This window comes from Oncorhynchus tshawytscha, linkage group LG25, assembly GCF_018296145.1.
Source record: "Oncorhynchus tshawytscha isolate Ot180627B linkage group LG25, Otsh_v2.0, whole genome shotgun sequence".
Taxonomy (NCBI): domain Eukaryota; kingdom Metazoa; phylum Chordata; class Actinopteri; order Salmoniformes; family Salmonidae; genus Oncorhynchus; species Oncorhynchus tshawytscha.
Genome location: NC_056453.1, coordinates 35,695,454 through 35,721,394, shown reverse-complemented (window position 1 = coordinate 35,721,394; position 25,941 = coordinate 35,695,454). Strand labels below are relative to the sequence as shown.

The 25,941-nt window shown below is 41.7% G+C and overlaps 2 protein-coding genes across 6 annotated transcripts; both read right to left on the bottom strand.

Moving 5' to 3' along the window:
- Positions 1-1,743: 1,743 nt before the first annotated feature.
- Positions 1,744-6,377, bottom strand: LOC112224672 (serine protease HTRA2, mitochondrial-like). Of its 2 annotated transcripts, none has more exons than XM_042306276.1 (7): positions 5,672-6,377; positions 5,122-5,326; positions 4,577-4,771; positions 3,546-3,687; positions 3,252-3,321; positions 3,035-3,130; positions 1,744-2,880 (listed from the first exon to the last, which is right to left on the bottom strand). In XM_042306276.1, the coding sequence occupies exons 1-7, from the start codon at positions 6,145-6,147 to the stop codon at positions 2,670-2,672; spliced, it is 1,395 nt and encodes a 464-aa protein (XP_042162210.1). In that variant the 5' UTR covers positions 6,148-6,377; the 3' UTR covers positions 1,744-2,669. The 2 variants fall into 2 exon arrangements, with proteins under 2 accessions (XP_042162210.1, XP_024244135.2); XM_024388367.2 differs by having other exon boundaries at positions 1,744-2,835; positions 5,672-6,375.
- Positions 6,378-14,583: 8,206 nt separating this feature from the next.
- LOC112224670 (oocyte zinc finger protein XlCOF6.1) lies at positions 14,584-23,305 on the bottom strand. Of its 4 annotated transcripts, none has more exons than XR_002949485.1 (2): positions 23,264-23,305; positions 14,584-15,946 (listed from the first exon to the last, which is right to left on the bottom strand). XR_002949485.1 is itself a non-coding variant. In XM_024388365.1 (2 exons), exons 1-2 carry the CDS (start codon positions 22,101-22,103, stop codon positions 14,826-14,828), a joined length of 1,317 nt encoding a protein of 438 aa, XP_024244133.1. In that variant the 5' UTR covers positions 22,104-22,219; the 3' UTR covers positions 14,584-14,825. The 4 variants fall into 4 exon arrangements, 2 of the variants coding, with proteins under 2 accessions (XP_024244133.1, XP_024244134.1); XM_024388365.1 differs by lacking the exon at positions 23,264-23,305 and adding an exon at positions 21,908-22,219; XM_024388366.2 differs by lacking the exon at positions 23,264-23,305 and adding an exon at positions 18,579-18,748.
- Between the last annotated feature and the right edge of the window lie 2,636 nt (positions 23,306-25,941).

The window sequence follows — 25,941 nt, the reverse complement described above, 5'->3', positions numbered from 1 at the left end:
ATCATCTCCTCTGATACAATCATCATCATGTATTTCAGAAAACACGCAGATGACCATGTTTGAATCAATGTTTTTAATTTCTGGATTTATTTATTTTTTGGTTTTAGGCCATGGTGATGGTTTCTATGGTAACTCAAGAGTGAGTGGACTGAGGGGGATGTTCTAAAACGGAGTTAACTAAACCTTGAAGTCTTGAAGATTGAATGTTTTTACGTTCATGAAAAGTACCCACTTAGAATATTTTCCAGTCTCCGAGTGGTATAAAAAAAAATAGATATATACAATACCAGTCAATTTTGGACACACTTACTCCTTCCAGGGGTTTTTATGTTTTCTACAATGTAGAATAATAGTGAAGACATCAACACTATGAACACATATGGAATCATGTAGTAACCAAAAACAGTGTTAAACAAACCAACATATATTTGAGATTCTTCATTGTAGCCACCCTTTATTTAATAAAATGCATCCAGATAATTATCCGACATGAGAAAATGGGTTGTTATCGGTGAGCTGTTTCTGATTTGAGCCAATGAATGTGGTTGTGTTTTGATCAGCTAGCTAGCTAAAATAAAGTTGTACCAGCCAAAGGAGCGCTAACATTGGCTTGCTAGCTAACCAACAAGCGAGGAAACCTAGCTATATTTAGCTAAGAAATGGTTTAAATTCCCTAAAAGAATCATATTTTAAAATGTAGTTACATTTGGTTTTAAAATATGTTTTTGAACAGATATTTTGATCTTCATCCATAGCCACTTGTTATGAACATGTCTGCTATTCATTCAAAGTGTTTCTGTGGTACTCAGAGGCTGAGAAATGGGCAATTTTGCCAATCTGACATACCGGTACAACCTAAGATAGCCACCAGTAACAGACCTTTAGCTCACACTTTTCAATGCTATAGGTTATCAACTCAGTTCCAACTGCATCTGAGGATGAGACTAGAGACATTGACTGTAAGGTAATATGCATTTGCATTTGTTATTTTTGAGTTTGTGGCTGTCACACCACTCAAATGTCTAAATCTGGGGTGGTTGCATATCCATATATTTCCAGAGTGCATGCTTCTCCATCTCTGACAAATTTGTTTACAATTGAGTCCACATTTTCAGGTCCAACACTTCAACTTTTAGAACATAATTTGATGTGGAAATTACAAAAAAAAGACATCTTTTGCATGTGGAAATGTTGTAAAATTACTTTGTGTAAAAAAAACATGGAAATTAAACAACATTTTCAGGCAGGCATTTCAACTCAGGCATTTGTCTGTGATCGAAAAAGGAAAATCACATGAGCACCACAATGCCTACTTCAACAATGCTCTAATAAGGTTATCCAGCACACAGCTTGGACCTACTACAGTAGTTTTGAATCCTAAGTAACCCGTCTATATGTTGTTTGAAATACAATAGACCAACATAGCTACTGTAGTAGGTCAAAGCTGTCTGCTGGAACCCCTTGGTAGAGCATCACTGAAGTTAGGCATTGTGGTGCTCATGTTCATTTACTTTTTTGGCTTAAGACCAATACCTACTTCTCACAACCCAACCTCAACCTTTAAAACCACACTATTTAAGACACAGGCAGGAAGTAGAAAGGGAAATATGCTAACCTACTACCTGCTTTACCAAAAACAAACAAGTAAAGTGTGTTGTACAGTAATCTCTCAGACTAACATATGTGAGGTTTTCTGTTCTGGGATGCTGAGATTGGTAGGACTGTATCGGACTTAGAAATATCAACATTTTAAAATAGTTTATTGTAGTGACTTGCAGTAAAAATATTGTGCACACAACTGATAGTGTATTATAATGAAAACCCTAATTACAACCTTGGCTGGGATTTAATCTGAAACCACTTGTAGACAATGCAACTTTTAAAGACAATTTCACCGCATTTGCAGAGATGGCATTAATGGTAAACATTTCATATGTTGGCTGTATTAAAAATTACCTTTAAAATATCAAGCACGCTATAACGCGGATCTACCACAGATCGGATTGAATCACACCCCTTGTTGGTTATATCAGATCTTCAATGAGGTTGTAATTAAATCCCAAAACAATACAAGTCAATTGATGATGTATGTACTGTATATTGATGTCATAACTGTAAATACTTCAGTGCAGAGCCTTATAGCTCAATATGTTAGTATAAGTATCTGTTTCATTATAAATCACATGGTGGTCTGTTGAGGACAGTGTCTTGGTTTGAACCCAATCAGTCACAACCAACTGTCACTTCCTTCAGCCTTCAGTTACAGTATCGAATACTGTGTTAATCATAGCCCATCTTATCTCACGACTGTAAACCCATGGTAGGCAGTGTTCGAGAGCATCAAAACTGCGATGTATCGTGCAAATTGTGACTGATGGATCTACAAATAATATTGGAGTAGTTATTTATGATACAAGGTGATTTGTATATCAGTCAGACTGGACTTGGCTTTAAAGTCGGCTGCTATCTGTTAATAGGCCATCTTATATCTTACATGACTTCTGTCCTGTGGTTTATTTAATATGTAGAACCACACAAACGGTGATGTGATAGCATGTTGTGGGTGGGATCATTCAGTATCCCCATCCTCTTCAGTGCACCAACTGTCCTCTTCTTCGTACACTACCTCTATATCATGCGGCTCCACTAACTGGCAACGTTTGATGACATCACTCTGTGAACTCTGGGGTCATGTGTAGTCTGAGTAGGTCCTGACCCCTTCTGATCACCATGGTGATGCTGTCGCTGGTCCTAACGGCATTGTAAATCTCCTCTGACGTGTTCACCTTGGTGCTATTGATCTCCAGCACTATGTCACCTGGCTTCATACCTGCCCTGTGGAGGGTTATAACAACACAGTCACCTGGCTTCATACCTGCCCTGGAATATTTTATTGAAATATACCTTTAGAGTGCATTCCACATTCGTTCATTCTTAAGTGTATTTCACTGACGCACGAAGAAAGAATGAACAATGTACACATCACAGTTGAATTGAATATGGAGACCTTATATGAACATTACACGGTGCTCACCTGTTGGCTGGAGAGCCCATGATGACACGGTGGATCATGATCCCGTAAGTGACATCAGGGAAGGAGGGATCCCTCAGCTTCAACTCAGCAATGATACTGCAACAGAATAGACATCCAACTATGGCTAAATCCTCCACTGTCATTCATCCTACCCCAGGTAGGTGATAGCTTTCCTGTTCACTCAGGTGCAGCATAATAGCTGTCATATGACCTTTACCTTGGAGTCAGGGTCAGCATCATGACCCCGATGTATCTCCGCTTGGTGTCCAACACCCCCAATCGAGACTCTAGGAGAGACAATCACAAAAACCTTAAACTTCCAAGAAGTGCAAATAACTTCAAGGTAGTGGGTCTATGGTCTTATTAGCCTGGTCTCAGACCTGTTGGTGGTGTCTGACCTAGTCCTATTGTCACACAATGACCATAGGAGCCAACATAGGAATTGGCAGGACAGCACAAACAGATCTGGTACCAGGCTATGGCACTTTGTCAGCACGGTAAAGTAACTCACTCTTCTTGTCGGAGGCTTGGTTCAGGAAGTGTTTGACGTGATCCGAGGGGATCGCGAAGGAGATCCCTGCCGTCACCTTCATGGTGTTGATGCCGATCACCTCACCATCCAGATTAATCAGAGGCCCTCCAGAATTCCCAAACTGCAAGACAGAACAATCCAGAAGCATTATTGATCATGTCATACATTTGGAGAACATAATGCTTTACTCTTACTAGCTCTGATTTTGCAGATAGGGGCTTGTGATGTGTGGTTGTTCATACAACTTGTTCCTTACAAGCTGGACGCACCGATTGTACATTTATCTGGATAAGAGTGTCTACTAAATTACTACTGGCAATTAGTTCACATCCATGACCAGACCAGTGGAGTTACGTAGACGGCAGTGGACCACAAAGCTTTTACAAGCAGGTTAGGGTCACTGTCAATGCTTTACTAGGCTAGGGTTAGAGTCAATGCTTTACTAGCAGGCTAGGGTTAGAGTCAATGCTTTACTAGCAGGTTAGGGTCACTGTCAATGCTTTACTAGCAGGCTAGGGTTAGAGTCAATGCTTTACTAGCAGGCTAGGGTTAGAGTCAATGCTTTACTAGCAGGCTAGGGTTAGAGTCAATGCTTTACTAGCAGGCTAGGGTTAGAGTCAATGCTTTACTAGCAGGTTAGGGTCACTGTCAATGCTTTACTAGCAGGCTAGGGTTAGAGTCAATGCTTTACTAGCAGGCTAGGGTTAGAGTCAATGCTTTACTAGCAGGCTAGGGTTAGAGTCAATGCTTTACTAGCAGGCTAGGGTCACTGTCAATGCTTTACTAGCAGGCTAGGGTTAGAGTCAATGCTTTACTAGCAGGCTAGGGTTAGAGTCAATGCTTTACTAGCAGGCTAGGGTTAGAGTCAATGCTTTACTAGCAGGTTAGGGTCACTGTCAATGCTTTACTAGCAGGCTAGGGTTAGAGTCAATGCTTTACTAGCAGGCTAGGGTTAGAGTCAATGCTTTACTAGCAGGTTAGGGTTACTGTAAACAGACCAGGGTACTCACATCGATGGCAGCGTCTGTCTGGATATAGTCCATGTTGGGTTTGGACAGACCCAGCTCCTTGCTGCCCCGCTGGACTGAAGAGACGATACCTGACGTGATGGTGTTCCTCAGGGCAAACGGGCTGCCCATGGCAACCACAAACTCCCCCTGACGCACATCCGACGACAGCCCCAGAGAGAGGGTAGGGAGAGGGTGCTACAGAGAGGAGAGAGACACAGTTAGAGGGTAGGGAGAGGGGGCTGCAGAAAGGACAGAGACGGAAAGGGTGCTATAGAGACGGAGAGGGTGATACAGAGGAGAGACAGTTCGAGGGTAGGGAGAGGGGGCTACAGAGACGACAGACAGAGAGGAGAGAGAGACGGAGAGGGTGCTACAGAGAGGAGAGAGAGACGGAGAGGGTGCTACAGAGAGGAGAGAGACGGAGAGGAGAGAGACGGGGAGGTTGCTACAGAGAGGAGAAAATGCTACAGAGGGTGATATAAAGAGTGGAGAGAGACAGACCAAGAGGGTAGGGTGAGTGTCATGCCTCAATCATAACCTCTTACCTGGGCATTGATTTTTATAGTGGCTATGTCCGCCACCTGATCGACGTCTTGCACAGTGGCGTTATACGTCTCCCCATTGGTTAGCTTGACCCGGACTCCTCTCTTATTGGCCACTACATGGGCATTGGTGACTATGAGCCCATCACTGCTGACAATGAAACCAGAACCGTTGGAGATGGGGACTTCCCGACCGGAGAACGGGTGCCTGTCAGTATCATAGTTGAACATTACAGGTTACGTTATTGTTCATTGGTTATAATGGACATTTAGAACACCCTTTCACAAAACCCCTAGATACACACACACACACACATTGAAAGTCATAGGGTCAGATGCAGTGCAGAGTCCCTGGATGGAGAGCAATTGTTGGTCAGGGGTTATCATCAACTTGGTCTCAGATCTGTATGTGCTCTTGCCAACATTGCCAATCCAAACATGACATGATAATCAGTGACATGGAGGAGTTGGTACGATAGCACAAACGGGACTGGCACTATTGTATTTTGTTATCAAAACAAACTAGCCCATCAAAGCGGTCATGTAATCTTACCTGCCGACGATTTCAATATACACGACAGCGGGCGTAGATTTTTCCACCACATCCGCAATGAAGTTGAACTTGAATCGTGGACTGTCGGGTTTAAAAGGAGAGGCACAGTGGGCTGTTGGCAAGACACGTTCTAGGATCGAATCACAAAGTAAACCTCTCCTCTCACAAACGTTGTCCTCCTCGTCCCCTCTGAAATGCAGAACTGCCGCACTACCGAGTCCCAACCCAACAGCAACTGACTTGAGGAGAGTAGTCCGCTCTGAGCCACTGCCCCTGCCGCCTCCTGCGCTCCAAATGTTCAGAACATTGTTGACATGACAAGTGTTTGCGTCTCCCGTTGAGTGCTGTTTGTAACCGACATAAGCACCGGAAACTCGTCCTAGTGTTCGCTCGTTCAAAATGTTACATTTTCGGAGATATTCCCCAGTGTACCTCCTGATTATCCAGAAGAGCGGACGATTGACATGTGTTGACATGTTGTTGCATCAGTCAGAATGCAGTAAAATAACTTTTACAACAAATTCAACAATTCACACTCCTTTCTTGACCATATGGATCTTCAACTATTTCTGGCCTTAATAACCTACAGATTTATAAAAACGTAATCATCATCCACGTACCAGCTATCAGTACACGACCTAACTAGGTCGAAAAAAATAACCAGCGTCTCGTAGAGTAACACACAAATGAAAGTACTTCCGGGTCACAGAATTTCAGAAACGTTCTAAAAAAAATTGTGTTTTATTTATTTTACCTTTATATAACTAGGCAAGTCAGTTAAGAACAAATTCTTATTTTCAAAGACGGCCTAGGAACAGTGGGTTAACTGCCTGTTCAGGGGCAGAACGACAGATTTGTACCTTGTCAGCCCCGCACGTAATAGTAGAAGTGTCAACCTGTATTTATTAATAAAATATAAAAAATGATTATTTAAACATGAATGATTCATATTTGTTCATATTTAAGTGACATTGGAATTACATTTGGGTTTTAAAACATGTTCCAAAGTTAAATAAATGCCCCCAATGCAATACAGTGTATATAAAATACATATAGGCTTATAGAGAGAACTATTCCAGGAGCCGAAGTAAGTAATATAGTGTTATTTCATGGGGGAGTGAGGTCTAAATGACCAGCAATACTTTCTACTCCACCCACTCTATTCACACAATGCAGGCCTATAGGTGATTAGTTACTTCAGGCCTATAGGTATCTTATTCTTATCAGGTTAGGAGAATTAGGGGACACGTCCCCAACCTAGATCACGACCATAGAGAATGATAGAAACCTCTAGTATGGGCAGCACCATTGAGGAATACCACCATTTTAATGTAGTCAATTGGGAGAGGGTTTCCTAAGGTTAGGGAAAGGGTTAGGGTTAGCTAAAATGCAAAAAAATAAACTTTTGATGTCAATTTGACCAAAGCTGTATACCGTCTAGACATTACCCTGTGCGGTGGGCTGTAAAACTTCTACAGGTTGCGTTCCTGCCTGACTACATTGCAGATACCTTGACGGCCCTGAAAGAACGTCACTGGACTCTATGTAAATTGGAAACCATATATCCGGAGGCTGCATTTTTTGTAGCTGGGGATTTTAACAAAGCTAATCTGAAAACAAGGCGAACCACTGCTTTTAATCATGGCAAGGTGACCGGAAACAGTGTAGCTATTTCCTCCGCAAGGCAATCAAACAAGCCAAGCGTCAGTATAGAGACAGAGTCGCAATTAAACAGCTCAAACACGAGACGTATGTGGCAGGGTCTACAGACAATCACGGATTACAAAAAGAAAACCAGCCCCGTCGCAGACACCGACATCTTGCTCCCAGACAAATTAAACAACTTCTTTGCTCGCTTTGAGGACAATACAGTGCCACTGACACGGCCCGCTAACAAAACCTGTTGGCTTTCCTTCACCGGGGCCAACGTGAGTAAAACATTTAAACATGTTAACCCTCGCAAGGCTGCTGGCCCAGATGGCATCCCTAGCCGCGTCCTCAGAGCATGCGCAGACCAGCTGGCTGGTGTGTTTACGGACACATTCAATCAATCCTTATCCCAGTCTGCTGTGCCCACATGCTTCAAGAGGGCCACCATTGTTCCTGTCCCCAAGAAAGCAAAGGTAACTGAGCTAAATGACAATCGCCCCGTAGCACTCACTTCTGTCTCATGAAGTGCTTTGAGAGACTAGTCAAGGATAATATCACATCCACCCTACCTGATACCCTAGATCCACTCCAATTTGCCTACCGCCCCAATAGGTCAAAAGACAGACAACGTAATCATACTGCACACTAACCTAACCCATCTGAACAAGACGCATACCTATGTAAGAATGCTGTTAATTGACTGCAGCTCAGCATTTAATACCATAGTACCCTCCAAACTCGTCATTAAACTCGAGACCCTGGGTCTTGACCCTTCCCTGTGCCACTGGGTCCTGGACTTTCTGGCGGGCCGCCCCCAGGTGGTGAGGGTAGGAAACAACATCTCCACCCCACTGATCCTCAACACTGGGACCCCACAAGGGTGCGTTCTCAGCCCTCTCCTGTACTCCCTGTTCACCCATGACTGTGTGGCCATGCACGCCACAAACTCAATCATCAAGTTTGCAGACGACACTACAGTGGTTGGCTTGATTACCAACAATGACGAGACGGCCTACAGGGAGGAGGTGAGGGCCCTCGGAGTGTGGTGTCAGGAAAATAACCTCACACTCAACGTCATCAAAACAAAGGAGATGATTGTGGACTTCAGGAAACAGCAGAGGGAGCACCCTCCTATCCACATCTACGGGACAGTAGTGGAGAGGGTAGTAAGTTAAGTTCCTCGGCGTACACATCACAGACAAACTGAATTGGTCCACCCACACAGACAGCATCGTGAAGAAGGCGCAGCAGCGCCTCTTCAACCTCAGGAGGCTGAAGAAATTTGGCTTGTCACCAAAAGCACTCAAACTTCTACAGATGCACAATCGAGAGCATCCTGGCGGGCTGTATCACCGCCTGGTACGGCAACTGCTCCGCCCACAACCGTAAGGCTCTCCAGAGGGTAGTGAGGTCTGCACAACGCATCACCGGGGGCAAACTACCTGCCCTCCAGGACACCTACACCACCCGATGTCACAGGAAGGCCATAAAGATCATCAAGGACAACAACCACCCGAGCCACTGCCTGTTCACCCCGCTATCATCCAGAAGGCGAGGTCAGTACAGGTGCATCAAAGCTGGGACCGAGAGACTGAAAAACAGCTTCCATCTCAAGGCCATCAGACTGTTAAACAGCCACCACTAACATTGAGTGGCTGCTGCCAACACACTGACTCCAGCCACTTTAATAATGGGAATTGATGTAAAATATATCACTAGCCACTTTAAACAATGCTACTAAATATAATGTTTACATACCCTACATTATTTATCTCATATGTATACGTATATACTGTACTCTATCATCTACTGCATCTTTATGTAATACATGTATCACTAGCCACTTTAACTATGCCACTTTGTTTACATACTCATCTCATATGTATATACTGTACTCGATACCATCTACTCCATCTTGCCTATGCCGCTCTGTACCATCACTCATTCATATATCTTTATATACATATTCTTTATCCCTTTACACTTGTGTGTATAAGGTAGTAGTTTTGGAATTGTTAGCTAGATTACTCGTTGGTTATTACTGCATTGTCGGAACTAGAAGCATTTCGCTACACTCGCATTAACATCTGCTAACCATGTGCATGTGACAAATAAAATTTGATTTGACTGTAATAATTGGATGTAATAAATGATATCACTAGTCACTTTAAACAGTGCCACCTTATATATTGATTACACACTAAATTACATTACTCATCTCATATGTATTTACTGTACTCTATGCCATCTACGGCATCTTGCCTATGCCGCATGGTCATCGCTCATCCATATATTCGTATGTAAATATTCTTATTCATCGCTTTACACTTGTGTATAAGGTAGTTGTTGTGAAATTGTTAGATTCCTTGTTAGATATTACTGCACTGTCAGAACTAGAAGCACAAGTATTTCGCTACACTCGCATTAGCATCTGCATGTGACCAATAAAATTTGATTTGATTTGTAAATAATCACAAATCGAATGACGGTGGTGTTTGTTTTGAAGCCACTTTTTAAAAAATCTAATTTTGTCAATGTGGGGTCAGGGGGAAAATGGAGTCCCTAGAGAAAACAAGTACAAGATGGGTGTCAGGGATGGAGTGGCAGGATTATCATAAGGAGACGTGTACTTGGAAAACGGAGGAGGAATGGAGGGAAAAGAGAGAGAAGAGGTCTAAGAGAGTGAGAGAAGGTGAGCTTGAGTCGGATAAAAATGGTGGAAAAAAGGGAGATGGTTTGTCAAAGAAGAATGTTAGAAAGTGTAAGCAGAGGGAGCTGAAGACAGGAGGAGAAATGGAAGTGAATGAGGGTGAGTATCGGAGGTGGTAGGTGCGGTAAAGTCATCAGAGACTGAGGTATGCACAGGATCAGGTTGAAGAAGAGTCTGACAGTAGGAGTGAAGTTTATGGACAAAGTGGACTCTTGGCTTTTTGCTGGTCCATTTGTGTTTTTTTTGGTGGGTGAAAAAAAAAGAAGAGTTGGGTCATGTGGAATCGGTGAGGGTAACTAGAAGTGGTCTCGTGATAATTGTTTGTGTTTCTGTTGGGCAGAGGAAGAATGAGCTCAAAGTAAAATAAATGGGGGCAAGAAAAGTGAATTGTTTCATTCTCAAGAAAAGCGCACCAATGAAAGGAGTGATAACTGGGGTAACAGTAGATATAAACGTTGACCAGCTGAGGGCAAAGATTCCCAGTGTATGTGTAACAGTATTGCTTCCGTCCCTCTCCTCGCCCCTACCTGGGCTCGAACCAGGGACCCTCTGCACACATCGACAACAGTCACCCTTGAAGCACCGTTATCCATCGCTCCAAAAAACTCTGCAAGGGGAACAACTACTTCAAGTCTTTCAGGGCCGTCGAGGTACCTGCAATGCAGTCGGGCAGGAACGCAACCCATATAAGTTTTACAGCCCACCGCACAGGGTAATGTCTAGACGGGATACAGCTTTGGTCAAATTGACATCAAAAGTTAAGTTTTTTGCATTTTAGCTAGCCATTTCACAACGGTTACATATGTGATGCGTCGCATCAAACGACGAGCGACGCAGACAGGGTGGCGAGAGTAGGGAAACAGAAAAGTCAGTCTGTTATTTTAAGTTTTGAAGTTGAGTCTTTGCCTGACAAAGTGTAGTTAGGATATATAAGTTATCCTGTACGAGCGTATGTGCCGAATATATTAAGATGTTATAGGTGTCAAGTTTATGGGCATGTGGCAGCAGTGTGTAGGAGGGAGGGTCCAATGTGTGAGAAATGTGCAGAAGGGCATGAGACAAAGGAATGTGTAGTATTGGGGAAAGTAATGGTATGTGTTAATTGTAGGGGTGCCCATGGTGCTGGGGATCAGAAATGTCCTGTGCGAGAGAGGCAGGTTGAGGTTTCCAGGGTTAGAGTAGTACAAATCAAATCAAATTTATTTATATAGCCCTTCGTACATCAGCTGATATCTCAAAGTGCTGTACAGAAACCCAGCCTAAAACCCCAAACAGCAAGAAATGCAGGTGTAGAAGCACGGTGGCTAGGAAAAACTCCCTAGAAAGGCCAAAACCTAGGAAGAAACCTAGAGAGGAACCAGGCTATGTGGGGTGGCCAGTCCTCTTCTGGCTGTGCCGGGTGGAGATTATAACAGAACATGGCCAAGATGTTCAAATGTTCATAAATGACCAGCATGGTCGAATAATAATAAGGCAGAACAGTTGAAACTGGAGCAGCAGCACAGTCAGGTGGAAGTTGAAACTGGAGCAGCAGCATGGCCAGGTGGACTGGGGACAGCAAGGAGTCATCATGTCAGGTAGTCCTGGGGCATGGTCCTAGGGCTCAGGTCAGTTGAAACTGGAACAGCAGCATGGCCAGGTGGGCTGGGGACAGCAAGGAGTCATCATGTCAGGTAGTCCTGGAGCTCAGGTCCTAGGGCTCGGGTCCTCCGAGAGAGAGAAAGAAAGAGAGAAGGAGAGAATTAGAGAACGCACACTTAGATTCACACAGGACACCGAATAGGACAGGAGAAGTACTCCAGATATAACAAACTGACCCCAGCCCCCGACACATAAACTACTGCAGCATAAATACTGGAGGCTGAGACAGGAGGGGTCAGGAGACACTGTGGCCCCATCCGAGGTCACCCCCGGACAGGGCCAAACAGGAAGGATATAACCCCACCCACTTTGCCAAAGCACAGCCCCCACACCACTAGAGGGATATCTTCAACCACCAACTTACCATCCTGAGACAAGGCTGAGTATAGCCCACAAAGATCTCCGCCACAGCACAACCCAAGGGGGGGGCGCCAACCCAGACAGGATGACCACAACAGTGAATCAACCCACTCAGGTGACGCACCCCCTCCAGGGACGGCATGAGAGAGCCCCAGTAAGCCAGTGACCCAGCCCCTGTAATAGGGTTAGAGGCAGAGAATCCCAGTGGAAAGAGGGGAACCGGCCAGGCAGAGACAGCAAGGGCGGTTCGTTGCTCCAGAGCCTTTCCGTTCACCTTCCCACTCCTGGGCCAGACTACACTCAATCATATGACCCACTGAAGAGATGAGTCTTCAGTAAAGACTTAAAGGTTGAGACCGAGTTTGCGTCTCTGACATGGGTAGGCAGACCGTTCCATAAAAATGGAGCTCTATAGGAGAAAGCCCTGCCTCCAGCTGTTTGCTTAGAAATTCTAGGGACAATTAGGAGGCCTGCGTCTTGTGACCGTAGCGTACGTGTAGGTATGTACGGCAGGACCAAATCAGAGAGATAGGTAGGAGCAAGCCCATGTAATGCTTTGTAGGTTCAGGTACAGAAGTTGTCATATGGGTTAAGGGGGAGGAATGGGAAGAGTAGTAGAGATATCAGTATAGAGGGAGAGGCCAAAACGTGAAATAATTTTCAGTAAGATTGGATTTTTTGCATTTATAGCAATAGTTATCAATTGTACTGCAGGGATGGATCGGAAGTCTCAGAAAATGGAGGTTGTGGTGGCAGCTGCAGAGGTATTTGGGTGTTCGAGACTTGACAGCAGAAGAGTTACAGGATGTGTTAAGTGGTGATGTCCCATCCTTTCAGGGTGATGGCATGAGGTAGGAATAAATACATTTAATTAGTGGAGTAGGGGGGGGGGTGTTAATTTAATTTCATATACATTTGAAATGAGTGAGTATAGTGTTAGATTGTAGGGTATTTATTTAGTACATTTTTATTTTTCAAGTAAAGTATAAGGGAGTTGTACTCCAGTCTAGTAGGTGGCGGTAATGCAACAAATTGGATGCCAACCGCCATTTAACCTCATAGAAGAAGAAGCCATCCCTCTACAAAAATGGCCATGTGGTGAAGAGGACTGTGCTGCAGTGTCTACCTCACTGCAGTCTCCCTCGCTGCAGCACAGTCATCTTCACCACATGGCCATCTGTGTCGATGGCAAAGTTATAGTTCTTAGGGTTGTCCAGGGATTCCATAATACACTAGTCATGGTTCTCCTGGGTGACGAAGCTCTTGGCTTCCTCCTGGAACATCAAATCAAAAGTTTATTTTGTCTGGTGCACAGGATATAAGAGGTGTACATTCTAAAACAATCCAGCGAAATGCTTTTCTCAACAATGCACTGTTCAATATCAAAAGGTAAGAAAATAAAACATGCAGAATAGGATCTTAAAGAGCACAGATCAGATATCTAAAAATAAAAACTCATTTAAAACAAATCTAAGAATAAAAACACATAGGTAGTGGTGGGTAAGCCATCCTACTCAAATGTGCTGTATATGTAAATGTACATCAGCAGTTGTCAAAGTGCTTTACAGTTACAGTAGTTACCTAGCCTAAACCTCACTGAGCAAGAAATGCAGAGGCAGAAGCAAAGTAGTGAGGAAAAACTCCCTAAAAGGCAGGAAACTAGAAAGATACCTAGAGAGGAACCAGGCTCCGATTGGTGGCCAGGTAGAGATGTAATAGTACATGCGGCCATGTAGCAAGCACAGGATAATGTACATTCTCTCCCAATATCACCTGCAGTTAGAATGTATCAGTTTGTGTGTCCATAAAACCAAGGTCCAGTCCCTATAATACAAAAACAGTCAGTTTAAACAAAAAATGTAATTTCTGGAAGAGAACTTTGTAAATGAATAGGGTTAAGGGTTTGGTAAAGGCTTTTGTTAAAGTATGGGCAAGTATTCGATAAGGTAATCTGTATGCTGGTCAGAAAAGTCCCCATAGTCTCTCCTGTGGAGAGGACAAACCTGGTGTTATGGGATAATGACGTTTCCAATGTGTCTTTAGACTCCTGCCTCAAGTGGTGCTACCATATAATTAAATGATAACAATTGAACAGAAATGTAATAAGTATTAAAGTATATAGTATCGCCATGGGTGCTACACACCTTACTATGACTCGGGTTGGGATCAATTCCACTTAAATTCAGTCACTTCGAGGCATTCCATACCAACTGACATTCCAAAAGCAATTTCAATTTCCTGAAATTATGTCAAGTGCAATGAAAATATGTTAAAATGTAATTTTCAATTGTCAGAACATCCAGTATTTGGAACAACCGATAGCATACTGCAGACTTTTTTTGTTGTTGCCTTCAGCCTTGTTTCACACAAACATGCGAGTACTCAATCATTTTCATAACTTTCAAATGCCCATCCCTAGAATTGACCACACCACTGCCTCAACTGCAATTAGGCTACCCAGATTTTTTTCGGTCATGAAAAGTGCCATAGAAGTTAAAATAATGTGTCTATTATGTGGGCTACATCGCTGCCTGACAAAGAACAATGGATAAACATCCTTTCTCTGGGCTCTACCCAATTTATTTTCAAAAAGTAACCAACATAAAGTAAAACATTTGTGCTTAGCTCATGATTGATGCCTTAATAGGCGACTATATTAATGGAATTTACCATTGAACAGATTCACAGACTTCAGACAGTACTTTTAACCACAAGCAGTGACCTGAGGGGTATGTCCTCTTAATATTCTATCTTTCAACTAACACATTTTACACAAAGGATTTTTACACGTTCTCAGTCATTATGAATATTCTTTCTGTGAGTTCGCAGATGTCTTTTCAGACTTGAAGCTAACTTCAAGTGAGTTCCACACAAATGACATTGCACTCCCTCACCTCTATGAGTCCTCATATGAACTGTCAGGTTTCCCTTCAGACCGAAGCATCGGCCACATTCATTACAACGATGAGGTTTCTCCTCGGTGTGAGTCATCATATGCTTTGACAGGCTTCCATTCTCACCAAAGCATTTGCCACATTCTTTGCACCAAAATGGTTTCTCCCCCGTGTGAATCCTCATATGCTTTTTCAGGTTTGACCTGCAGAAAAAGGCTTTGCTACATTCTTTACACCGATGCGTTTTCTGTTCCGTGTGCTTTTTCTGATGAAATTTCAGACCACCTTTTGTCGTCAAGCATCTTCCACACACATCACATTTAAAATCCCCCCCTCTATGAACACCCATATGATTTTCCAGGTTCTCTTGGTGAAAGAAACATTTGCCACATTCGGTGCAGCAATGTTGTCTCTCCTCCGTGTGACGCTTCATGTGCCGGGTCAGGTAGCAGTTCAGGGTGAAACATTGTCCACATGTGTCGCACATGTATGGTCTCTCATCACTGTGCCGATTCCGCCGATGCCTCATCAGACTACGTGCTGCCGTAAAGCATTTTCCACACGCGTCACATTTTAGATCAGGCAATCCACTGGTTTCTTTTCTTGGTCTCTCTTCACGGTGATGATTTTGCTGATGCCTTTTCAGATTAGCTGCTGTCGCCAATAATTTCCCGCACACGTCACATTTCAGATCAGGTGACTCACCAGTGTGTTTCCTTGGCCGTCCTCTTCCCCTCTTTGACCTTGACGGTGGTATTCTGCTCACCACTCCATCCACTTTTTCATTGTCACTGTCTGGGTTTACATCAGAGTGGGGCTGATAGTCACTGGTTGATTGGGACTCTCTGTTGCTCTCCTCTTCCGATTCTGTTTGGTTCTCTACCGTTATGATGTTGATAGAGTCCCATATAGACTCTACGGCATCAGATTCCACCGGCCCCAGATTGGCACTCCATTCCTGCTCACAGTGCTGCTGGCCACAATTAACCTCCTCTTCAGGAAGAGTGAATTGCTGGAGGTCTGGAGGGAAGAAAGGATGAAAGAGCAAAATTAAAACACTGAAAAGTGACAAGAAATGGGGCTACTACCTACCTTTGACTGATTATTGGACTGAACACACGATGCATCCCAGTGAAATATAATAGGCTTACTCTTTCAGAAACGTATTAGATACAATTGAATACAAAATGGCCTAAAATATAGATTATGAATAACAGTTTTTGCTGTGAAATTTGTAGTCTCTAGCACACTGAGACGAGGGTGCTCTGAAATCGGAGTAGATAGCCGGAGTGAATGTATGAACGCACCCAGAGTCATCTTCTTCTACATGTGGCCGTGTCACTTAGAAATGAATACTTCCTGCAAAGACGTTGGGAAACGGGAGACATCCGGAGACTAAATTGGCAAGGGAACTCCTCACACAAAAAGTGGTTTAAATATTGTTATGAATATTCTCTGGTTATCAGAGTTCCACCTGCAACTCAAAACAGGTGTGTATAAGACACCCAGTGCCTTCCGAATCCAAAATGAAGAAAGTATTGCCAAGTAGTGGTTGTTTGAAAATAAATTTACCAGCTTAGCTATGCCGCTGAAGGTCCGATATAGATTCTGAATGCACTGTAAGTATAGGCAAAGTCTTCAGACCCCTTGACTTTTTCCACATTTTGTTAAGTTACAGCCTTATTCTAAAATGTATAAAATATTTTTTTCCTCATAAATCTACAAACAATACCCCATAATGACAAAGAAAAAACAAGTTTTTAGAAATGTTAACTTAAAAACCTTATTTACATACGTATTCAGATAATTTCGAAGTCTCATAGCAATGGGAGTTCAAGTGCATCCTGTTTCCATTGATTATCCAGAAGGACAACCATCTCTGCACCAACTCCACCAAATCAGGCCTTTATGGTAGAGTGGCCAGACGGAAGCAGCTCCTCAGCACATGCCAGCCCACTTTGAGTTTTCCAAAAGACACCTTGACTCTCAGACCATAAGTAACAAGATTCTCTGGTCTGATGAAACCAAGATTGAACTCTTTGGCCTGAATGCCAAGTGTTACGTCTGGAGGAAACCTGGCAACATCCCTACGGTGAAGCATGGCGGTGGCGTCATACCCAAGAAGACTAGAGGCTGTTAACGCTGCCTAAGGTGCTTCAGCAAAGTAGTGAGTAAATGGTCTGAATACTTATGTAAAATATTTTTGGTTTGTAATACATTTGCAAAAATGTCTAAAAACATATTCTTGCTTTGTCATTATGGAGTATTGTGTGTAGATTGAGGTAAACATTTTTTACTCCATTTTAGAATAAGGCTGTAATGTGACCAAATTTGGAAAAAGTCAAGGGGTCTGAATACTTTCCGAATGCTTTGTATACAGTGTTGGGGGAGGTACTCTGAAATATAGTTTAACAAGCTACCAATTACATCACACTGGAAGACGTTAAAACTACAGTAAAGCTGTCCTTAAGAGGAATATAGTGTATTTTGTTACTTTGTTACCGTTTGAGTTACTTTTAAAAAGTAGTTCACTACATCAAACCTATCTCATAAACAAATTGTCATATCTACATCTGAAATGTCACATAATACAAAGTTAAGAAACATGACTACAAGAACAGATGTTAACAGTAATAAGATCTGTGTAAGACAGAACGTGAGTGTGTCATTCCAGGTGAAGCTGGTTGAGAGAATGCCAAGAGTATGCAAAGTTGTCATCTAGGAAAAGGGTGGCTACTTTGAAGAACCTCAAATATAAAATATATTTTGATTTGTTTACCACTTTTTTTTGGTTACTACAGCATTCCATAGTTCATTCATAGTTTTGATGTCTAAACTATTATTCTACAACGTAGAAAATAAAAAACCCTGGAATGAGTAGGTGTGGCAAACTTTTGACTGGTACTGTACAGTTTGGGAATCCTCTGTAAAAGTCATGTGCCCTGCGAGTGGAGAAGGAGAGTAATTTCATACAAGAACATTTGTTTCCACCTCTCCTTGACTTCCTTTTACCTTTTTGAAAAAGAGGCAAGGAGAGGATGGAGGAGACGCGAGGAGTCAAGCAACCAATTGAGAATCTCCCTTATATTTTGGAATTCCTCTTCTGTAAATGTAATTTGCCTGATAGACAAAGCTTTGCTAGTCTTTGCTAGTGGACAAAGAGTCTTATTTCATACAAGCCCATTTGTTTCCACTTTTCTTCTTGTCACCTTGATTTATTAATGGGGCTTGTGAAGCAAGAGTCCCCACTTTAAATCTTAGACATACTTCAGACGTATTATTCGTTAGGACGCTACTCCTCTTACACCGTTTAAGATAGAAACGCTGTTCAAACTTGCAGAGTGGTCATGCAGACGGGTCTGGATTGAGTTGCTTGTATACAACTTTTTGATATCTTTAATACTTTTCGAACTATTAAGCTTTTTGTCCTCCATCCACTTTCATGGGATTTCCTCAGCATTCTAAAGGGCCCATTGTGACATCATGACTCCCAACATTCTATTCTATGTAACTTTTGACACAAATCAGTTTTTTACCACTTTTCAACAACTTAGACAAAAGTTAGTGTATGAAATATTCATTCAATCTACTTATCTGCTACTCAAATCTGACATCGGAACAAAATTACACACACACACACACACATACATACATATGGATCTTCTCCCCCGATTGCTCAGTTTGGCCAGGCGACCAGCTCTAGGAAGAGTCTTGGTGGTTCCAAACGTATTCCATTTAAGAATATTGGAAGCCACCGTGTTCTTCGGGACTTTCAATGCTGCAGACATTTTTTGTACCCTTCTCCAGATTTGTGCCTCGACACAATCCTGTCTCTGAGATCGACGAGCAAGTCCTTCGACCTCATGGCTTGGTTTTTCCTCTGAAATGCACGGTCAACTGTGGGACCTTATAAAGGGAGGTGTGTGCCTTTCCAAATCATGTACAATCAATTGAATTTACTACAGGTTGTAGAAATATCTCAAGGATGATCAATGGAAACAGGATGCACCGGAGCTCAATTTCAAAGTCTCATAGCAAAGGGTCTGAATACTTTGTAAATAAGGTATTTCAGTTTTTTTATTTGAATACATTTGCAAACATCTCTAAACACTCATTTTCTCTTTGTCATTATTGGGTATTGTGTGTAGATTGCTGAGGAAAAACATTTATTTAATCAATTTTAGAAAAAGTCTAACGTAACATAATATAGAAAAATTCAAGGGTTCTGAAAACTTTCCGAAGGCAGTGTGTGTGTGTGTGTATTGATATTTCTTTTTTTTTTAGCTAAACAGGTGGGACTCAAAACTGGTGTGGTTCTGCCCCACCTGCCCTGAATGATGAGTCGCCACTGAACAAAACAGCCTAATGCATGGCTGGCTACTTCTGCCTGATTTTATTCCAGACACCGATTTAGATGAAGGTAGTTTAATTCTAACCGCATTTATCCAGACACATATTTAGATGAAGGTAATTACATTTGTAATTTTATGTTCTAATGATCTGTTGATTAGTAAACACGCCTGGTTGAGAATAAATAATAATAGCAAGCATGGCCTTGGATCACGAGATTATGACAGACTTCGTCAGCAATGGAATAATTATATGGACAGACAAAGTAGGCCACTTTCTGAATTTAGACCAACTAAGAGCGCATGGAATCTTGATTTTCAAATCAAAAATCAGAACACTTTTTCCATTACCACAAAAATACTTTTAAAGAGCTAAAACAAGAGCCACAATTTTAGTTGATGTAGTTACCGTTGACCTTTTTCAAAAAGAGGAGAGAGAACCACAGCAGAGAAAAGTGGTGCCATATTCTTGGTTTTCCCGCTAATTGGTACTTTAAAAAGGATGTCATGGGTGAAAATGTATTGGTTGCGGGTTGCTGGTTTTTGGGCTAAGTTGCACCGCAGCTGCCATGGCGTTTTTTAAATGTATATTTCACTGTGACCTGCAGTTTACTGTCAGGTGTGAGTGAGTGATGGGGAGGGCCGGAGGGGTGTGTGTCTGTTGAGAGAGAACTACAGCTATTGGCTGAGTCACGTGAGTATGAGGAGAATGCGTGTCTAGAATGCACATCTATTTTCAACCATTTTTCCGTAAAACATATTAATACGCTAGAACTGATGCACATCAAGAAATAGTGCAGACAAAGCACTGGAAAACGACTTTGGGCGCACTAGAGCGCATTATGTACATTCGCTTGGAGGTGGTTAAAACTGCAGTTGAATGTTGACATTACTAGAAAAGGGTATAAATCAAATTTTATTAGTCACATGCGCCGAATGAAATGCTTGCTTACAAGGCCCTAACCAACAATGCCGTTTAAAAATACAAATAATAAGAAATAAAAAGGAACAATTAAAGAGCTAAATGTTTTATGCATGCTTAGTTCTTGGGGGCTGCACGAGTGGAAATCTGAAATGGAAGTTGAGACTCCCTTGTGTGGTTCTTTTTATTTGTTAAGTCCTCAATGAAACTGACATTAAAATGTGGAAAATGATACATTTGCCTTTGTTGGCCATCAAGTAAACTAATTTATATGCCATTGTAGGCTACCATTTGATACAATAAATATGTTGAAATGATGATATCAATGGCTTCATTGCAAATACATTTGTGCCACTTGTGTAGCCTATAGGAGCTGGAAAATCAATTTAATAAGTAGCCTATAACTTCAGTTTATTGTTGTTGTAGCCATATGTTACTATGCAAGTTATCAAAGTTCTATCGCAACTGCCGATCAGTTGCTAGAACACATTAGATTGATGGTAACAGTAGTCAGATTAGGCTACAGGGAGAAAAATAAATAAAAGTAATATTCACTTCATATTTACTTAACCTGGCAAGTCAGATAAGAACAAATTCTTATTTACAATGACGGCCTACCAAAAGGCAAATGGCCTCCTGCGGGGCACACACAAGAGAGACAACACTCCATAAAGAGAGACCTAAGACAACAACATTGCAAGGCAGCAACACATGACAACCCAGCATGGTAGCAACACAATAACATGGTAGCAACATATTATTAATTCAGAGATTGAAATTATGACCCATCCTCAGTAGCCTATTCCAGCAGGCTATTGGGAAACACAAGTACTTCTTACCTCGAAATCCCCTCGCTATTCACGTGGAATAAATTAGTCTTAATTTGAACTAAGCAAGCTGCTAGATCATTCAATTTACATCAGGCCTACATCTTGTCTAGGCTACTGTAGATCATCTAAAATTAGATGTAGGCCTATCAGGGGCTATAGGATACCATTTATAATGGTTTTTAGTCTCAACATCTGGCACATAATAAGAGCACAATTGCAGGAAAATAGCCTAACATTAGTTTATGTTCATCCAAGTGTTTCTTGCTCAGAGACTGAGATCCTCTATCCAACTTTCATCTCTCAAACTCTCCTGTCAGATTTATCTATAGTTATGCACATGCGCAAAGGGGGATGTATTTACAATTATAAACCTGGTTCAGCCTGAAAGCTGCTTGGCTGAAAGCCAAAGTAAATCAGACCATATACCACAGGTATGACCCCAAAAAAATTTTACGATTCTAATTACTTTGGTAACCAGTTTATATAATAGCAATAAGGCACCTTTGGAATTGTTGGTATATGGCCAATGGAGGTATCCGAGGACTCCTTGTTGCGTCATGAAATAACAGCTCTTTGCCATGGTATACTGGCCATATACCATACTCATAGCAGTCATACGAGTTAGAACGACATACATTGATGGAACATTCTTTGGCGAGTTTAATTAGGGTGTGAAATCAAATTTGCCTAGGTTCAGGCCTTTTGGGCAGGTTTTGAGTCGTCATTTGTCTCGAAAATGTAGCTACACCTGGCAACCCTGCGGAGGAGAGACGCGAGAAATTGAGCAAAACATTTTAGATTCTACCACTGTCAGTATATGGCTAATTTGTGGTACGCTAAATGTCAAATGAAAGTCAAATAGATAGATATAGTCACAAACCTGCTAATCTATGCAACTTTATCACTGGTTTGAAAACCAAATCCAGGATTCTTCGTAAACGTTCATTCGCCCGTCTCAAACGGCAGATTTCTTCCTGGTGCTCTGCTATCGTTTTTTTAACTGCCACGGATATCTCCAAAGGAACTGCGATTAATTTTTCGTTGAGAAACAGATTAAGCAGCTGTAGTTTATACATGTTAGGGAAGAAAGGGATGAGATTGAGAAATTGTTGTTTTTGCAGCAAGATTCGCTAGTTACGGCCGGACACAACGCTGCTGTTGCTGCTGCTTCTATGGTATCATGGCGGTCCGCAAAAAAATATTTGAAGTATATGCCGCCACCTACTGGGCTGGAGTGTACGATCAATCATGATCTCCCCAATTCTGTACTACCATGAAAATAACATTCAAAACCAAATAAATCCCTAACTTCTAACACACCCTCCCCCCAAACCCCCTTTCCCAACCCCATTAAACTTGATATATATCATGCTGAAACACTCCACCCTTCAGATTGTTCAGCATGTCAACAATAATTTCAACAGTAACATCTGTAGGCCATCATTGTAAATAATAATTTGTTCTTAACTGACTTGCCTAGTTAAATCAAAAATAAAATAATATTTTACTCCAATATCTCTTTTGCCATCTCCACAATAACCTTCAACCTGGCATTTCTGCTTTCCACAACCCAAGTCGTATTGATAACCTTAAAAGCTATGAAGTCAACATTATTCATTATCAAAGTGTGCTTTGACACCGCACATTCATGAACACAAGATTTCTGAACAGGCCTCGAAACCATGCCAGGACCATCGGAAGCACCATCCCCGACAGTAGGGTCGGACCATCAAGTTAAATCCAATATTTTCATATTGGACATACATATTCCACCATACAAAATTATCTGTACGTCGATTCTACTCAGGAGCACTTCTAGTTTCCAAATTCACAGTTTACACTCTGAGGAACATCACTTATTCTACAAACAAACAATATACAGTTGAAGTCGGAAGTTTACATACACTTAGGTTGGAGTCATTAAAACTCGTTTTTCAACCACTCCACACATTTCTTGTTCACAAACTATAGTTTTGGCAAGTCGGTCAGGACATCTACTTTGTGCATGACACAAGTCATTTTTCCAACAATTGTTTACAGACAGATTATTTCACTTATAATTCACTGTATCACAATTCCAGTGGGTCAGAAGTTTACATACACTAAGTTGACTGTGCTTTTAAACAGTTTGGAAAATTCCAGAAAATTATGTCATGGCTTTAGAAGCTTCTGATCGGCTAATTGACATCATTTGAGTCAATTGGAGGTGTACCAGTGGATGTATTTCAAGGCCTACCTTCAAATTCAGTGCCTCTTTGCGTGACATCATGGGAAAATCAAAAGAAATCAGCCAAGACCTCAGAAAACAAATTGTAGACTTCCATAAGTCTGGTTCATCCTTGGGAGCAATTTCCGAATGCCTGAAGGTACCACGTTCATCTGTACAAACAATAGTACGCAAGTATAAACACCATGGGACCACGCAGCTGTCATACCGCTCAGGAAGGAGACGTGTTCTGTCTCCTATAGATTAATGTACTTTGGTGCGAAAAGTGCAAATCAATCCCAGAACAACAGCAAAGGACCTTGTGAAGATTCTGGAGGAAACAGGTACAAAAGTATCTATATCCACAGTAAAACGACTCCTATATCAACATAACCTGAAAGGCGTCTCAGCAAGGAAGAAGCCACTGCTCCAAAACCGCCATAAAAACAGCCAGACTACGGTTTGCAACTGCACACAGGGACAAAGATCGTATCTTTTGGAAAAATGTCCTCTGGTCTGATGAAACAAAAATAGAACTGTTTGGCCATAATGACCATCGTTATGTTTGGAGGAAAAAGGGGGAGGCTTGCAAGCCGAAGAACGCCCTCCCAACCATGACGCACGGGGGTGGCAGCATCCTGTTGTGGGGGTGCTTTGCTGCAGGAGGGACTGGAGCACTTCACAAAATAGATGGCATCACGAGGAGGGAAAAGTTGTGGATATATTGAAACAACATCTCAAGACATCAGTTAAATCTAAGGAGGCCGTGCTGTCAACCATTCAATCAATCAAATGTATTTATAAATCCCTTCTTACATCAGCTGATATCTCAAAGTGCTGTACAGAAACCCAGCCTAAAACCCCAAACAGCAAGCAATGCAGGTGTAGAAGCACTGTGGCTAGGAATTCTCCCTAGAAAGGCCAGAACCTAGGAATAAACCTAGAAAGGAACCAGGCTATGAGGTGTGGCCAGTCCTCTTCTGGTTGTGCTGGTGGAGATTATAAAAGAACATGGCCAAGATGTTCAAATGTTCATAGATGACCAGCAGGGTCAAATAATAATATCAATTTCAATCAAGCAGAAAACAACAGATGATCAACATCAATTCACTAGGGATATTTTTTAGAAATAGGGCCTAACATAGAATAATGTGGACGTTGTGTTGTTATGCGTTAATAACATTTAGACTGGGGCGGCAGGGTAGCCTAGTGGTTAGAGCGTTTGACTAGTAGCCGGAAGGTTGCAAGGTCAAATCCCCAAGCTGACAAGGTACATCTGGTAATCTGTCGTTCTGCCCCTGAACAGGCAGTTAACCCACTGTTCCTAGGCCGTCATTGAAAATAAGAATTTGTTCTTAACTGACTTGCCTAGTAAAATAAAGGTTAAATAAAATAAATAAATAAAAGACTACGTTACCCAGCAGGCTAGGCGGATGGTTAAATAATGCCTTGCATGGCTAAACATGGAGTTTTCTAGCTGAAGTATATGTTCATTAAAAGTAGTTAAACCTACGCCCCAGTTTGTCAATATATAAGGAATAAACATAACAGACGTGTCTGACTAAATAAATTGGATGCATGCATGTCGATTTTCTGAAGCCTATTGTGGCCGAAGCAGGCACAGATGAATAGCCATAGCATTAATCTCACCATTTCACTCTCAACGTTGCTGTTTTTATAACGAGAAAGCGAGCAGAAATGGGTTCCTTTTGTAATGGAAGGATTTGTATGGAAAGCCAAGTTGAAGCCAACGTGTTATTGTTCTCATAATAACCGCACGTGGTTTTACCGCAACAGAGTAAGTAGAACAACACCCTTCAATTGAAGCAGCAGGAAACAAAGGAAAGTGGCCACATCTCTCACAAAAACAGATCAAAAATGAAATCATGCATCATTATAAGGCAGCAGGAGAACTTGTAAATTGGCTACAATAATTACAAGGACTTTTCAAGTACCAAATTGAGGAAATATTTACATTTTCAAGGTAGGCATATTTCCAGTGGTGTAAAGTACTTAAGTAAAAATACTTTAAAGTATTACTTTTTTTTGGAGGGGGGGGGGGATATCTGTACTTTACTATGTATATTTTGGACAACTTTTACATCACTACATTTTTTTTTTTAAATCATGTACTTTTTACATTTTCCCTGACATCCAAAATTATTCCTTACATTTTGAATGCTTAGCAGGACAGGGAAATTGTCCAATTCACACACTTAAAGGTAACATCCCTGGTCATCACCACTGTCACTGATCTGGCAGGCTCACTAAACACACATGCTTCATTTGTAAAGGATGCCTGAGTGTTGGAGTGTGTCCCTGGCTCTCTGTAAATAAATTAATACAAGAAAATGGTGCCGTCTGCTTTGCTTTATATAAGGCATTTGAAATGATGTATACTTTTACTTTTGATACTTAAGTATATTTTAGCAATTACACTTAAGTACTTATACTTTATATAGCAATTATACTTAAGTAGCCTACTGTATACATCACATAAAAGTATAGCATTGTACAGAAAAAAACTATAAATTGTGTCCGTAAAACCAGGGTCCAGTCTACTCACTAGAGTCCCTAGAATACAAAAACAGAGGAGTTAATAAAAAGCCAGGTCAAAGGAAGTGTTGCTGGTCTTTTGTATTTATTATGGATCCCCTTGGCAACAGCTACTCTTCCTGGGCTCCGGCAAAATGGAGGCAGTTATGCAA

Coding starts and splice junctions, on each gene's coding strand:
- LOC112224672 (XM_042306276.1), bottom strand. CDS start 6,147: ATGTCAACACATGTCAATCGTCCGCTCTTCTGGATAATCAGGAGGTAC. Junction 5,327..5,671: donor TATATTGAAATCGTCGGCAG/GTAAGATTACAT, acceptor TGATACTGACAG/GCACCCGTTCTCCGGTCGGG. Junction 4,772..5,121: donor CTATAAAAATCAATGCCCAG/GTAAGAGGTTAT, acceptor TCCTCTCTGTAG/CACCCTCTCCCTACCCTCTC.
- LOC112224670 (XM_024388365.1), bottom strand. CDS start 22,103: ATGTATAAACTACAGCTGCTTAATCTGTTTCTCAACGAAAAATTAATC. Junction 15,947..21,907: donor AAAGTTGCATAGATTAGCAG/GTTTGTGACTAT, acceptor TCTTCCCTCCAG/ACCTCCAGCAATTCACTCTT.